Here is a 16,218-nt window from a genome sequence, read left to right as displayed (position 1 = left end):
CAAGTCAATGTATATCTTAAAGACTCAGTTTGTGCTGTACCTATTTATCTCATGTTATATTATCATATCTTGCGTAAAAATCCTCATTCTTTATGCAGCAACCGCTGATGTGCCATTCCTTGCAAATTGCAACCAGACGGGCCTGCTGATTTTTTTTCAGTTCGCACTAACATATCATTATTCTCTCTCAATTACTTTTACAGTTTTCCCTGGATATAATTAACGATGTGATGATTTAGCAAAAACACTTGGGGGAGAGTAAAGTGTTTGTTGTGTTCTTAATTGTCTCATGTTCCAGGCATTAGCAAAATGCGGTGATGAAGATCAATAGACGCATTGCTCTCGATTCTCATTCAAATATAATCTATTTATGAAAAAAAGTTCAAGAAACGAAATAGACTGAGGTAAAATAGTTTTCTTATTCTCTTAATTGAGCTGTATCGATTGTTCTGTACAAATTGTTAGTTGAATCATGCAGTCTATTTTTCTTGGCATATTCTTTCGATTTAAGAAATCTATAACCTGTCCTGGTCAAACATCCTGGTGATAAGTCAGCAAGATTCTTATTTTACTTACATTAAGATTCCTCCTATTCCTTATCAATGGGGCGGCATTAAGTGGTTACAATTCTCAAATAAGATAATATTATAGATGCAATCTGTGTGTGTTCTTTCATATGATAAAGTTAGTGAAAAGTAGAATCAATAACTAAGCTACAGTAGTGACCCATCTTTTTATTCCTCTTCCCAATGTGTCTTTTTAGTTGTAGCTTTGCTTGGCTTGATATTTAATGGCCAGCAAGTGATCAATTTTTTCTCAAGCTTTTGACTCACGTAGTTTCATTATGAGGATTTAAACGGGGTTATTTATAACAAGAACTTAACATACTACGACCTCTACTCTTTATTATATGTTTGGTATGCTGCTACATAGTAAAGTTCTGGAGCATTCGTTATGCCTTGGTAGAGCATTGGTCTAGTGTTCAGGGCATTATGTTGAGAGCCACAAGGATTTTCGGCATCAACCAAGACCTAAGCATGAGACGCAACAGTGGATTCTATTTAAGAAAACAAGCAACGGTGGAACAATTAAGTCCAGATTTAATTGACTTTTAAATCTACCTGCATGCATTGCATGATTTTCATTAATATTTTCTTTCTTTCCATGACGTGTGCTCTTGAAGTATAAATTAGTGAACTTCTAAAATCATGTTCTGTAGATGATGAATAAGTGTCGTCTATTCCATTATCCAGTTACAAAACTGAAGATGAATGATGCATTGCATATCGTCTTGATGAATACAACATTTTTCCCTACTGCGTTTACTTGATTTCTGCGTCTAATCAAATAGTTAAAATTTGACTCATAAGCACTTCGTTGAAATAAATTAACTGCTAATTGGGTCAATTTTCCACATGGTGAAACAAATATAGATTTTCTTACATTAGTTTATTTATAAGCAGAGATTTCCGTCGCAACGCGCGGAGAATCATCTAGTTATAACAGCGATTTGTGCCAAGAAGACGACCCTCGCGCCGATCGTAGGCGGCATACAATAAACAAATCGTGACCCTCGCGCCGATCGTAGGCGGCATACAATAAACAAATCGTGCGCCTGGCAGGGTCGCTGTCGTCTGCTTAGCAGTCCTCTTTAATCGCCACCCAGGGATCATTTACTACTCTGAACACCGAACGTAACGTGCGTTCCCGTTACAGTGGAAATTCGCGGCGACGCACAGGCTTGCGCAATGAGGCTGCTCACAAGGTGTTCGATGAAATGCCGCGCTGAGCTTAAGCCCGTGCTACACACGGATGCCGTACTCCGCGCGCTCTCGTTGGGCGGGGCTAGCACGGGCGTCGGTACCAGAGGGATCCACTTCGTGCCTGGTCCGGCCTCCGAGGAGGAGCAAGAGCGCGTCCCGCCGTCCCGGGGGTGGTACCCGGCCGCCTACGCCAGACTGCTCCGTCTTGCGGGGTCGCTCCAAGGCGTCGACCTCGTAGATGGCGACCTGCGGGACGCCGCGACGGGATCCCTTGTCACCGATGTGCACGCCGTCGCCCGGGTGGAGCAGTTCGACGCCCTCGCGGGTGAGTTCGCCGCGACCCGGCGTGGGCCGCCGCTCAAGACGACGGCGCTGAGCTCGCTCACGAAGGTCTGCGATGTTCTCGGCGTGTCGGCGCAGCGGAGGAAGAACGTGCGGCTGACGGTCTGCCCGCAGGTGACGCAGCAGCTCGTCTGGCGCGGCGCGCTGGAGGAGGTGCTCAGGGACCTTCGAGCAGACATGGGCGCGCTGGAACCCCCGTCCCCGGCGATTCGGATGGCGGAACAGATCGCATCGGCCTGCGCCAGCTTCCTATCGGAGACCGCGGACGCGGCGACGTCCTCCTCGCCGTCCTGGATGCGCCCAACGCCGTACAGGAGGCCGTCCCATGCGCCGCCGCCGGCAAAGACATGGCAAGAAGTGCTGGACATGTTCACGGACCTGGGGAAGAGCCTGGCAACCGACGAGCGGCTAGCCGGGCAGGCGCAGAAGGTGGAGGCCATGAAAGAGGGGCTGTACCAGATACGCGACATCATTGTCGAGAGGGACATCGCCTTCAAAGAGGCGCGCCACCAGGACTGCCTGGTGCAGAGGAATCTGTCCAAGAACCTGGGGCACTCGTCCCGGGGCCTCTACACGCTGCTGCTCTTCTACCTCTACGGCACTGTCCGGGACATCGAGGTGCATATCGGCAAATGCCTGTCCGGCAAGGAAGGCAAGAATGTCACCATACACGCCGTGAAATTCCTCGTCGACGGCGATGAACTCACGGTCCGGAGCGGCATCAAGCAGCTGAGCCGCGCTCTCCATGTCTTCAGCTTTGTCTGGGAAGCGGCAAATACTGACACTGGGACTAACAACGATATCGTCGTCAAGAAAGGTGAGGGTGCCAAGGGAGTACTGAAGCTGCAAGGGCATCTGTGGGGCCTTGGTGTCGAAGAGAAGACGGTGACATACAGAGGGGATGTTTTCAAAGTGCATCAGATAAAGCTGCCCTGATTTTCTCCAAATTCGCAACACCTTATCTGTAAATCACCCGGCTTCTGAAGATAGTAGAAACATGTATTCATTCAAAACTGATCATACGAGGGACACAACAGATACAGGTACAGCCTGAAATGCCATTCTCTCTTTTTTTGAACAAAAATGCTATTGTTTTTCACTACATCTCATTTCCTGAATTTGTACAAAGGACGAGGCAACTGTATCCTGAGGGGAGATACATACAGGGCAAAACAGAAAGCAAAAAAGACACCTTTGTCCTCCTAAGTTCTAACACCTTAACTTATGGAGTATACTTTCTTCCAGTATACAAAACATATACGATTGGAATTTCTACAATCTTCTTGGAGAATCAAATGTTTGCGTTTTCTGGCGAGGGGTTTCAAGCCACGGGTCTGTGAGATAGTTGCTTGGCCGTGTAGGGTACAGCATATTGTTGATAGGGCTGTAGTTGGCTGCTCCAGCCGAATATGCTGGATGTGGAGGTGATGGCAAACAACTCCGGTTCGACTGCCTGTACTGCCGTAACGGGCTAGTGCATGGCGAGACGGGCAGGGACATGTTCATACGCACATTGGATGCGCTGCTGGACAAATCAGATTACCAGATTTTGTTAGACAATAGAAGAGACGTAATTTACCATATTTTTAGCAAAATTAGTGAACGAGAACATACATGGCAGAGGCCTTGCGAGTTGATATCGAAGGAATAGAAGATGCTGGCACCACTAAGTTTCTCAGCCTGAGATTAGTATCTCGTAGAGGTGATAAGCTTCTGTAGGATGACAACTCGATGCTTGTCTTTACCTGAAATTTGATCACAGTGGTTAGAAATTAAAGGACACCACACTCAATATTGAGGCCAACAAATATGAGAGATAATGTCATCCAGCCATAACTGGTCATCATACATAGCACAAGCATAGGCGGATTTCATAATATAGCCCACTGTTTGACAGTGCATAGTCATAGACTGTAGACGTACCGTGGCTTTGCTGCCATCAGTGGAAGTTGAGAACATATCCCTAGTAATGCCAGAGCCAGACCTAGAGGACCTAACTGAAGCTTGGTCTTTCACCCAAGGATGTTCTATCAATTGAGCAGCAGTTGGGCGCGCAGCAGGATCGCGCTGCAAGCAGAGTTTCAAAAAGCTTTTCGCTTCAGAAGAAAGATGATCTGGGATATCAGGTATGTCTTTGCTGTTTCCAATTTTGAATATTGCAGCCACCTGTGAAATCGATTACAAAGCTTAGCAGACAATCATCAGAAGAACAACCACCATAGCTATATAAAATTGTCATAACACTCACCCCTTCGTACTGACTCCATGGAGGCCTTGCAGTTGCCATCTCAAGAATGGTGCAGCCAAGGCTCCAAATGTCCACTGAAAGGCTATATCCATTGGTATTCATGATAACCTGGGGAATAAATATATATCAGTTGGTGTTCAACTAACAAGGGAAAATTGCAGTAGTCTTACCTCTGGAGCCATCCAGTAGGGGCTTCCTTTGAAAGATTTGATGGATGTGTATGCTGATATCTGTATAAATAAAATCCACATTTAACCAACTGATGTTTGTGTAATAAAATACATGTCAGATCATTGACACAGTATTAGTACTTACATGCTTGGCCATACCGAAATCTGCAAGTTTGATGTCACCATTGGGATCTACAAGTATATTTGCTCCTTTGATATCCCTGTGAGAAAGGTAAGTTTTCATCAATAAGTAAGAAAGCCGTGATATTTTTCAAAATAAATGGCCATCCTATTCTATTTACTTTGATGACTGCTCAGTACCTGTGCACTGTATTCCGTCCATGCAAGTATGCAAGGCCAGAAAGGATCTGTGCAGTGTAGTTCCGGAGGACGGTCTCACCAAATGGACCATATTCTTGAAGCAACTTATGTATAGAGCCCCCAGAAACAAACTCAAGATAGACTGAGAGTGTTTCACTAGACTGCATTGCAATATGAAACTTATTCAGGCAAAAGGGTAAATCTGCAAATAAAATGGGACACTTCATTGTTTGCACTACAGTTGTTTACTGGTTTATGATTGGAAATAAATATTCTAATGTATCTAACGAAGTAACCATTGCAGCACCACCTAACTTTCAGATAAAATATTATAGTGACTGTGATTGCTTGGGTAATTTATTTATTTATTTGCGAATAAAATTGATGATAATGTTACATGTTCGATCGAGAATAAAACATGGAAGATCGTCATATGTTTTGTATTTACCAGTTCGCTGCCATAGTACTGCACAATGTTTGGATGCGAAAGCTGATTCAGGAGCAGCATTTCCTGTCAATAAAGAGCAGTGTCAGTACGAAAGAACTAACTTCCGTTACATGAGAATGATGCTGACTAAGACAATATGCTCCAAAGATGATACCTGATTTAGCTGCCTCAGACACTCTTTTGAGTTTGAATCATCAGCAATAACCTTAACCTCTTTAATTGCACACATTTGGCCACCTTCACTGCATTACATTTAGAGTGCACTTAAGTATACTGTACAAAGGAAAGGTTCAGTTGCTGAAGAAGAGGAGAAAATAGAATGCTCTAGCATCAAACTGCGAACCTGTTGAATCCGAGGTATACTTGCCCAAATGTACCACTGCCTAACAACTTCCCCCTTTTCCATTGTGAATGGAGGGAACGGGAAGATGTGCACGGGGAGCCTGGAGGAAGAGGAAGTGGGTGTGGTGAACTTGAGTTCCGTGCATCATCTTGCCACGCAGTAGGGGATCCTGGGCATTGCCCAAATGCTCTTGAATGCACAGGTGAGGTTGGACAATGTTTGCCTCTTGAACTAGGGGGAGAGCTCGGCATCCGTGTAGGAAACACAATTTCTGTCGATTTTCGGCCATGACAGTACGTCGTTCGATCACTTGGAAGATCCAAAATGTTGGGTTGAAATTCTTTCCTTGGAGAAACTGAGGGTTCACACGATCTGTTATTCTCTGAAGCCAGATTATTTATGACAAAGCGCCCTTCTTCTAGCACAAGACTTTGTTTCCGAGAATCAATGGCCGGCGTTCTATTTGCATCTGATATCCTATTGAATTAAGCATGAAAATCAAGTCAGTTGAAACGCACATTTATGAACCAATCACTTGGCATCAGTAGTACATTTTTTAAAGCATTCTAGAGCTATCATATCTTAACGCATAATTGGGATTGAAGGAATGTCGTTTAGTAATATTCTTTATTCGAAAGAAGAAAAGGTCAACAAGCATCGTCTCCTATGCTTGTAGCACACGGCGATAAGCTGGGCCACAGAGTTCGAGATTAATTTGCACAATAACAAATTCCAGATGAGATTGGCAAATCGGCTGATGGAACTGCCTTGAAAAATTAATGCAAACAACAGCTATAACAGCAACCAAAAATCACCGTAAAGACATCACTAATCCAGTACAAAACGCAAACGGAGATCCAAACGATAAGGATTCAGTGTTGCAACCAAGAAAACAAGTTTTCATCTCTGTTGACAGCAAAACTAAACCCATCGAATAAAGCCCAGGCAATAGCCTGAATTTTATTTTTTTAAAGAGATGAATCAAAGATTCAAGGAGATCCATTTTTCCTTCAGGCTAACAGGGCAGCAGAATCCGGTTCCATTTGGATTCATCCGCCAACTAATCAAAGAATAAATCAGAGCATGGACACATAACTTTCGGGAGGAAAACCAGAGAAACATCAAAGCTGCAGCTCCGAGAAAAGCAGCCACAAAAACCTAATCTGAAACCCAAACAGATGTCAAGAACAGCTCAACACCACCTCCAATTGCCCACTGACGGCATATATATTCAACAAAAAGAATAAGAATAATAATTCAGCAGAACAGTAACTAGTACGCCACGCCTAGCGCCCCCAAAACAAAAACTTTACACCGAATTCAACACGAGAGCACGAGCAAAAGCTCTCGAACTTTTAGCCTGTGTGTGAAGCAACCAACCAACCACCCAAACTCAGCAGATTAACTACCTGACCAACTAGTATGTGTACTCTGGTGGTGATCAGTATGGCGCTGCCTCTCACCTGTAAATTCCGAGATCCAGCGGCTCGTCGGACGCCGCGGAGGACCCGAGCGAGGAGCTGCCCCCGCTTGAAGCGGACGCCGACGCGGACGCGGGGGCGGAGGCCGACGGCATGGACGCCGGCCGCGGCAGCGGGTGCCCGACTGCCGGCGCCGGCTGCTGCAGCTTCTTCCCGCGGCCTTCCCTGCCAATAAGCGCCTCGTCGAAGCTGCTCGCCTTCTTGTTCTTCCTGTCCTTCTCCCCGTCTCTCCCGACCGGAATTGTGCCGGCGTCCCCCGCCGGCGCCGCCGCCTTGCTCTTGCTCCTGCCCTTGCCCTTCCACCACGCCGGCATCCTGCCTTCCGCACGGCGCCGCAGGCCGTGCAGCGCTCGGTCGGCCGCGAGAGCTATTCAGAGAAGAGATGTGGGGGAGAGAGAGAGAGAGGTGAAATGGCTATCGTCGTCGCGGGAGCAAGAGGGTGGGAGACAGGGAGGCGTACACGCGCGAGAGGAGAGGAGAGGAGAGAGAGGGGGCGGGGACTCTTGTAACGACCGGGGTCCCCTCCGCGGGCCCCACGCGCGGCGCTGCCCGCTTGGCCCCACCTGCGCAGCCCCAGTTGGTTGTCTCGAGCTCACCCTGTGCGTGCGCGTAGCGATATCTGTCTCCTGCCTGGAAGCTGCACACGTAGGCGGGTAGCGATGGGGTCACGATCTTTTGTGACCGGTAGGTGGGACCCGCCAGTTGTTGGGGCGGCTGGCGCGGGGGACCATGTTGCGTCGCTGCGTGTGGGGCCCACGAACACGGTGGTGGCGTGGATGTCGCGTGACGTGTCCGGTGGGGCCGACAGGGACGCGCTGCTAGAAGCACGCAGAGCGGAGTGGTTGCCGGCTGCAGGAAGAGTTCGTGTTTCCTTGGTCACTCGCTGGCTGCCGGCAGAGCGATTGGTGAGCACTGATGCTATTCAGTCCAAAAGAAGAGCACTGGTGATGTATTAGAGCATGGTTAATAGTATAGCCAGCTGCTGGCTATAAGCCAATGCCATATCATTTACCACTCATTTTATAGCCAACACGTACAATAGTAGATCAAAAGAGTGCACTATTTTTTTATTATGTGGCCCATATTTCATTCTCACAAAGTGCCTAGGAGCATATGCTAGAGCTGGCTCTTCACGAAGAGCCCGCTTACCTTCTCTCTCCTTTTCTCTTTTCTCCAACTAAACAAAAATATACTAGTTTATTTCTTATAGCCCGCTGAGTCAGCTCTATTGTACTTGCTCTTAGTGGTGACACGAGAGGGTCTCCCAGGCGGGGATTTCTCGTCATGCCTCTTTTTTCTCTCTCGCAAACATGCGTTGCCTTCAAATTTGTTCGGAACCGAATCTCTAAAAGCCGGTTTAAATCAAACCTAATATCTAGAATCAAAACTTTGTTCTATTGTTCCTTTGGGGTTGTTTGGATGCACGAATTGTTCAAAAACTAGATTTCCTGAAACATGATTCATGTTGTAATCACCTAAAAACTTGTTTGCGTTATCTAACCAAATCATGGATAAGTATAAATAAGTTTACAAAAGCCTACAAGGCCAGTTTTTGAAAAATGAGAGTTTTACGCCTAGGTGGCGATGGGGTGGCGGCCTTGGCCTTCTCTCGCAAGACCGTCGAGCAACGAGATAGCGGTTGTCGTGTTTTGGTTCGCCGAGCGCCTGTCTTGCCGAATAAGCCGCATTGTCCGAGGACATACATTTTCAGGGCAATTTATACATTTTGTGTAATAGCTGTTGTTTTTACATTTTCAGCGCAGTTTGAATGGTATAGAGACACTCCCAAATGTGACATGTTTAGTCAGCATACAATATGTAGGTGTGTTTTCTTTGCGGGGACAATATAGAGGTGTTGACTAGCTCCATGTCAACAAACCCATTTTGAAAATACGATTTCAATGTCAAATTAGTGGGATCATCAAGTTGGGGCGGTACTAATTTCATGGATTAGGTGATTAGGGTTTGATTCCGATCAACTTTATAAATTCAAGGTTAAAACAGACTTAACTCCCACAAAAATAAATAGTCAGACCTTTTTTTAATCACACGCTTCTGTTGGTGGAAGTCATCTCCCACAGTTATAGGATCTGGTTTTCTTCGTGTAATCGTGTTGCGACACCATTGTATAGACAAATGTTCACTTTCGTGTCGACCTACTACCTACATTCCTAAATATAAGACGTTGGGGCAGTTTGTAGATGGAGTACTTCTAACTTGCACAACGATATTGATACACAATCTAAGAAGAAGAAGAAGAAGAAGATATTAATACGCACTATTAAAGACTGATATTAGGTGTGACGATGTTGATTATAATATGTCGAGACGATAGACAAGATGAGTAGTACTAGCACGCAGTAGCACTCCACCTATGAGCACGCCATTTTTATTAATCTTATTTTCTGTGGGCAAATTATACTCGCCAAATTAACGAACAGCCCAGAGGAGTAGACACGGCAAAGAACAGCTCGAAGCCGTCGCGTCTCGCGCCCCCGCTTGATCACCCGCAGAAAATATCAACGTATGATATTTTTAGCGTCGATCAAGGCACGGAATGCGAGGTTCATGCACGTCCGCGCGCGCGCGCAGGCCGCGGGAGTGCAGCGGCCGCCGCCGTGGCTTCGTGGCTGGTTCGGTTCGTCTTGCCTTTTCGCCCGGGCGCCGGCCGAGGTCGCACGTCACCTCCGGCCGGTTGAGTGAGTGAGGAGGGAGGGAGCGTGAGTGGATGGCGCGCGCCCACCACCGTGCCACGCACCCGTCACCACGGCACCACTTGCGCCGATCTCTCGCTGTCGTCCCTCGCGTGGATGGATGGCTTTTAACTCGATCAGCGTCACATGGGAAATATGCACGCCGCCGTCGCCGTCCGCCTAATTCCGCGGCCCCCGCGCGCGCGTGGAGAAACTTCTAGCGCAGGGAGCTGCTATGCGCATTCGGTGTCCCTGAGAGAGGAAAAATGCTACGTGCTGCTCCACATGGTAGTACTAGATGAGATACTTTCGGTATCGCTTACTCATTCACATAAATTTGGCAACGGCTAGATCATTTCCAATCACTCTTGCAGCTCGTTTGGCACCTACCATTTGTGCTGGAATTCACTGGTTCCATTTCCGACTTCCGAACACAACTCGTTTGGCTGTCATAGATTTAGAGCATCTCTCTCTCTCAAAAAAAAAAAGATTTAGAGCATCTCCAGCCACGCCCCCAACAAGCCCTCAGGACGACTTTTTGGGCGTTGGCGCTGAAAAAAAGCCCCAGTCACGCCCCCAAGACACCGAAATCCGCCGGCTCGGCCCGTTTTTTAGCCCGGCGATCTCAGGCCGAACCCAGCGAGCTGGGGATGCTCGGGGGCTCCGGCGGAAGGGAAAAACACGCCTGAGCCACACTGTCAGGCGAAAAGTCAAGGAAATCGTCCAGGTTTGCCCTCAGCCCTGCGCGCTCGGCCACCACCCCTATCGACCCTGGCGCCGCCCACCACCCAGCACTGCTAGATAGGCCATTCCCCGCCAAAAAGGAGAGAAAGTTTCGCCGCGGCAACCTCGTCACCACCTTCCGGGCGAGTTGTCCGGTGCCCCGGCCGCGCAAGGCGGCATACCGGCGGATGCGCGCCTACGATGCCCGCCAGGTGTTCAGCGATTTGTCTGCCAGGCTCGGCGATGGACTCGGACGAAGAGGAGGCGCTCGCGGCGTTGCTGGAGGAGGAAGCCGAAGCCGACGTCCAGGAGGAGGAGCGTCTCATGGTCCTGCCGCCCTCGCTGGCCTGCTCGCGAGCAATGAAAGTCGCGGCGAGGTGGCTCGGCGCCAGGACGGCTGAAAGCAAAGAACCGACATTGTCTGGAAGGCTATTGCAAGCTCTACTCCGACTACTTCGTCGACACTCCATTGCACGGTGAGAAAACATTTCGGCGCCGCTATCGGATGAGCCGAAAACTTTTCCTTAGGATTGTGAATTTCATCCGGAAGTTCGACAACTACTTCAAGTGCAAGAAGGATTGCACTGACACACTTGGATTCACCTCAATCCAGAAGTGCACGACGGCTATGAGGATGCTTGCATACGGAGCTCCCGGTGATTCACTCGACGACTATGGGTGCATGGTCGAGTCAACGACCATTGAGTGTTTCTACAAGTTCTGCAGGGCAGTGGTGGCAGTGCTTGAACCGCAATACTTGCGATCACCCAATGCTGAAGACACTGCTCGGATCCTAGCACAGAATGCAGCAAGAGGATTTCCTGAGATGCTTGGAAGCATCGACTTCATGCATTGGAAATGAAAGAACTGTTCATTTGCTTGGCAGGGGATGTACAAAGGCACCAAAGGCGGTTGTAGTGTGGTACTTGAGGCATGGACACACAGGACCTCTGAATTTGGCACTCTTTCTTTGGGATGCCAGAAATTCACAATGACATCAACGTCCTGCAGTACTCCCCTGTCTTTGCGAAGTTTGTTGAAGGTCATTCTCCTCCGGTGAACTTCGAGGTCAATGGACGACACTACAACAAGGGGTACTACCTAGTTGATGGCATCTATCCGAGATGGTCTACATTTGTGAAGACTATCTCAAACCCTGTGTCAGGAGGCAAGAACTCCCACTTTCGAAGCTTCAGGAGGCTTGCAGGAAGGATGTCGAGCGGGCATTTGGTGTGCTCCAATCTCAATTTGTTGTTGTCCGGTACCCTGCTCAGACCTGGTCGAAAGATCAAATGTGAGAGATCATGACTTGCTGTATGAACTCTATGATAGATTGACCGGAAAGAATAGCTTCATGTTATTTTACTACAGACTCTTGAATAGATAGATCAAAAAGGATAACTTTTAGGTGGTTTCGTACCCTACCATAATCTTTTCGTTTGTTCTCCACTATTAGTGACTTTGGAGTGACTCTTTGTTGCATATTGAGGGATATTTATGTAATCCAATTATATTATTAGTGTTGAGAGAACTTGCACTAGTGAAAGTATGAACCTTAGGCCTTGTTTCCTACCATTGCAATACCGATTACGCTCACTTTTATCATTAGTTACCTTGCTGTTTTTATAATTTCAGATTACAAATACCTATATCTATCATCCATATTGCACTTGTATCACCATCTCTTCGCCGTACTAGTGCTCCTATACAATTTACCATTGTATTGGGTGTGTGGGGGACACAAGAGACTCTTTGTTATTTGGTTGCAGGGTTGTTTGAGAGAGATCATCTTCATCCTACGCCTCCCACGGATTGATAAACCTTAGGTCATCTACTTGAGGGAAATTTGCTACTGTCCTACAAACCTCTGCACTTGGAGGCCCAACAACGTCTACAAAAAAAGGTTGTGTAGTAGACATCAGTGGCCTACATGAAAAGATGTGAATCAGTGGAAACAAACTGAACTTTTTTAAACACATACTGAAGCGGCGCGCCGGCCGAGAGCGCTGCCCGCGCCGATTCCTAGTGCGAGTGTCGTCTCTCCGCATTCAAACGACACTAGTCCGCCCACCTGCCTCCATAAAATGCACATGGTTGCCGACGAATCTACTCGGACGCCACTCGTCCATCCCTCCACCGCCCATTATTAAGGGCCTCGTTGCCCTGCCCTCCACCCGCTATTTTAAACCGCAGGCCGATAACACAGCCGCATCCATCCACCCTCGTCTGCTCTTTATCTCCTCCTCTCCGCAGAACACCTGCATGGCCTCCTCGACATCCCAAGCTTTGTGGGACGAGCTCTCCTACGACCAAAAGAAGAAGCTTGTTGTCATTGCTGCCGGAAGACGGTCAAGCTCATCGGAGGTCGGCGTTGAGGACGCGCCAATGACAAATGCGGCAGACGACGAGCCGGCGCAAACGCACTCACCGGCTAATGCCGACATCACCAGGGCGAGGCCTGTGCCCACTACGCCGACATGGTGTTGGAGGAGCGGGAGGCCTCGTTCCGGCAGGCACTGGCCGACCAAGCCTACAACGTCTGCCTCCTCGACGAGCACCGGCGCGCAGGGGAGCTACTCGTCTCCGACATCACAGTGAACATGGAGGTGGACATGTAGGAGGTGCTACTCGAGTCCTACGCTTTCCCGAGACATCCGTCGTGACCGTTGTCACTACCACTAATATCAAGAGGATTTAGAGACCGCCTACAAGAATATCGACGAGGCGACCGATGAGGTTTACGGGCCCAACTCCGATGACGGCGACGGTGTTGGCACCTCTGCGACGGCCGCACCACGTTGCCGCAATGACGACACCAGCACGTCCGCGGGCGCCGCCGGCAGCAAGAAAGAGTAGTGCATGGTAAGTCGCTGGCGCTCGTGTCCTAAGAAGGCCACCTCTCCTCCCCTCCCGCTGCAGCTAAACTTGGCAGGCTCATCCTCGTGGCCCGATTAGCCACTGCAGAGGTGGAGGCGTAGGCCGCGAAGGCAAAGCTGGAGTCCGTCAACGCAGAGCTGGAGCTTCAGTTCGCGGTACACTCGCTCGGACAGACGCAGGTGATTATTTAGATTAAGTTTAGAGCAAGCTTTAGTTAAAATATGTCTAAAATGTAATGACTATTTTCTAGTTTATATGAAAACCAGCCAGTTTGCACGAAATTCATCTGATTTGTTGAAATTCGCTTTGAAATGTATGCGGACAGCGGATGGCCGGCTCATGCATCCATTGACTGTTCCATAGAAATTTAAGGAATAGCGTCGGAGATGCCCTGGGCATACATCGGCATGCCTATCCGCATCCGCGTGCATGGAAAAAAGAAAAGGTAAAGCACACACATCAGTGTTTAGATTATGGCACGTTGAGCCACCAGGGGAGAGCCAGTACCAGTACCACCATCGCCACTTGCCTATAAATACAGGCTTTTATTTGTTTTGTAGTCGTGGGAAACGTTTGGCCGAGCTTGGCCGGATCCACTGCTTGGACGTGGCCGACGGGTTCGCAGGATAAAACAAAACAAAACCCGGCCATGAATCCATGATATTTTAATCCATGTACTAAAAAAAGTATTGTGTCAGATGTACGTAGCCTGGAGGTAACCTCCCAAGCTAAGTAGACCACGCGGCCGGCTTCTGATGTGAAGCAGATAGAAGAAGATTACAATGCCAAATCAACGAACGCTTATTTTGAGAAGGAGGGAGGAGTACAACATTATGGATTAGTCAGGCAGAATCCCGAGCGTGTGTCCATTTCACAGCTTCAAATTTCGGAGTAGCAGTACCGTGGCAGTGGTGCCCACAACGTGGTTTGTATTGTAGTAGGATAAAGCTTGGGTTTGGTTGGCCAGGCAGAAAGGCGTTTCCATCCCTCGCCTCGCCGCTGGTGGTATGGGACGCACGGCAGATGCAACGCACCGGGACGGCTGGATCCCCACGCGCTACCGGTTGCCTTTGTGCGTTTATGGAGGCAACAGCTACGTGCGTTAATTGGATCATCAGTGTTGTCCCGTTCGTTTTGTCCCGTTGCACAGGTAGAGCTGCCATTGATGCGATGTAAGCTTTGGAATTGCTGGGTGCACACCGCGCACCAGATCTTTTTCAGCAGATTGATTTATACTCCCTACTAGATAGACATGTCTTAGGGCCAGATGTTCTTTCACATAAGCATGTGAGGTAAAAAAAATTGGGTGTGTTTAGAACTCGGTCAACTAGTCTCAATCGAGTGACACCAATGTAGTTGTAGTGTTACAAGCGGCACGGTTAGATGCTACAATTGGTGACAAAAAATGTTGCAAGCAGGGCTGCAAGCAACGACAACAGACACTACAACCGTTGTGACTAAGGGCATCTTCAATGTTGGACGCTTATCTAGGCGCTTATCGCGGGGGGGGGGGGGCATTCTCAGAAAACTAGCGCTCTCTCCTCCAACGGCTGACGCTAACACTCAAAACATACCGAACATAATGTCTTAGGGCTAGATGTTCTTTCACATATGAATATGAGGTGGGTGTGTTTAGAACTCAGTCGACTGAGTGATGTTAGTGTAGTTGTTGTGTAATGAGCAGCATGGCTAGATGCTGCGATTGGCGAAGAAAAATGTTGCAAGCAGTGTTGCAAGTAACGACAATAGACGCTACAACCGTTGTGACTAAATGTTGCAACAATGTGCAATGGCGGTTGTTGCGACCGATGGGACAACGTGCTAAAATCGAGTAGGGCAGATGTTGTGTCCGGTGAGACAACATGCTACACCTAGCAAGACGGATGCTGCAACCAATGGAAGATATGTCAGAAATAGTGTGACAAAATGCTACGAGGTCCATTGGAGGGTGCTCACTCCAGCATGAATCTCCATGCAAAAATCTAACGGCTATGTAGTCAATTGAGACTTGCTTAAATCTTAATTGACTGAGTTTTAGCAAGCTCGAAAAATAATAACCTAAGTTGGGTGGGGTTGGGAGGCATTTCCTCGAACGATTGGCATCCGCTAAAGCTTGTTGTGGCTAGCGGCGCCAGTTTGAGTTGCGGCGAGGGTACGCCGCGTTGACGTTCGCGCCATGGGTAAAGTTGTCAGGATACTTCACCCTTGCAAACTTATGTCAGAGTTCTCACCACCATAAACATTATCAAATGTTTTACCAACATGCAAAGATTCATGGTGAAAAAATATCCATGGAGGTCTGGGTTAAAAAATGATGCTCCAAAAGGGCAGCTTTTAAAAGCATTTTGGAACATCAATCTTTTTACATACCTCCACAAATGTTTTTTCATTACAAAACTTTGCATGTTGGTAAAACATAACAGTGTTTGTGATTCTTTTGAAGTTTAAAATTATTTGATATTTCTTCTATTCTTTAGCAGAACAACACTTTCGGCATCACGCTCTCACTCTATTCGGCTAATCAATAAAATTTGATCATCTACTGAAGAAACAAAACCGCTGGCTAGCTACTATGACAAGTTGCACGTAGGTTGTACACCAAGTGATTTCCTTCGGAGCCATGTCATGAATGACGTGCGCCTTCCAGATGCAAGCACCCTGTGTCATGAGTTCATGACCACTAAGGTACACTTGCCACTACAATTCTTTGTACCGAGATAAATTCCAGCTCGACAACCGTCCATCCATCGCCTTCATGGCTTGATCAGCCCGCGTCGGCAGTGACGCCCGGCTAGCCACGCGCACGATT

General features: G+C 47.9%; 2 protein-coding genes across 3 annotated transcripts; one reads left to right on the top strand and one right to left on the bottom strand.

The window, feature by feature from the left end:
• Positions 1-1,546: 1,546 nt before the first annotated feature.
• On the top strand, positions 1,547-3,061 carry LOC119295338. The gene has a single exon (XM_037573750.1). It carries the CDS (start codon positions 1,749-1,751, stop codon positions 3,039-3,041), a length of 1,293 nt encoding a protein of 430 aa, XP_037429647.1. The 5' UTR covers positions 1,547-1,748; the 3' UTR covers positions 3,042-3,061.
• Positions 3,062-3,149: 88 nt separating this feature from the next.
• Positions 3,150-7,578, bottom strand: LOC119295336 (mitogen-activated protein kinase kinase kinase 3-like). 2 transcript variants are annotated; one of them, XM_037573748.1, is made up of 11 exons: positions 7,099-7,578; positions 5,636-6,112; positions 5,447-5,534; positions 5,293-5,355; positions 4,845-5,005; positions 4,669-4,744; positions 4,524-4,583; positions 4,354-4,461; positions 4,029-4,271; positions 3,720-3,850; positions 3,150-3,630 (listed from the first exon to the last, which is right to left on the bottom strand). In XM_037573748.1, exons 1-11 carry the CDS (start codon positions 7,428-7,430, stop codon positions 3,378-3,380), a joined length of 1,992 nt encoding a protein of 663 aa, XP_037429645.1. In that variant the 5' UTR covers positions 7,431-7,578; the 3' UTR covers positions 3,150-3,377. The 2 variants fall into 2 exon arrangements, with proteins under 2 accessions (XP_037429645.1, XP_037429646.1); XM_037573749.1 differs by having other exon boundaries at positions 3,150-3,627.
• Between the last annotated feature and the right edge of the window lie 8,640 nt (positions 7,579-16,218).

The sequence above is a fragment of the Triticum dicoccoides genome, chromosome 4B (assembly GCF_002162155.2).
Source record: "Triticum dicoccoides isolate Atlit2015 ecotype Zavitan chromosome 4B, WEW_v2.0, whole genome shotgun sequence".
Taxonomy (NCBI): domain Eukaryota; kingdom Viridiplantae; phylum Streptophyta; class Magnoliopsida; order Poales; family Poaceae; genus Triticum; species Triticum dicoccoides.
The sequence above is the reverse complement of the archived record's forward strand: the minus strand, read 5'-3'. Positions and strand labels throughout refer to the sequence as shown.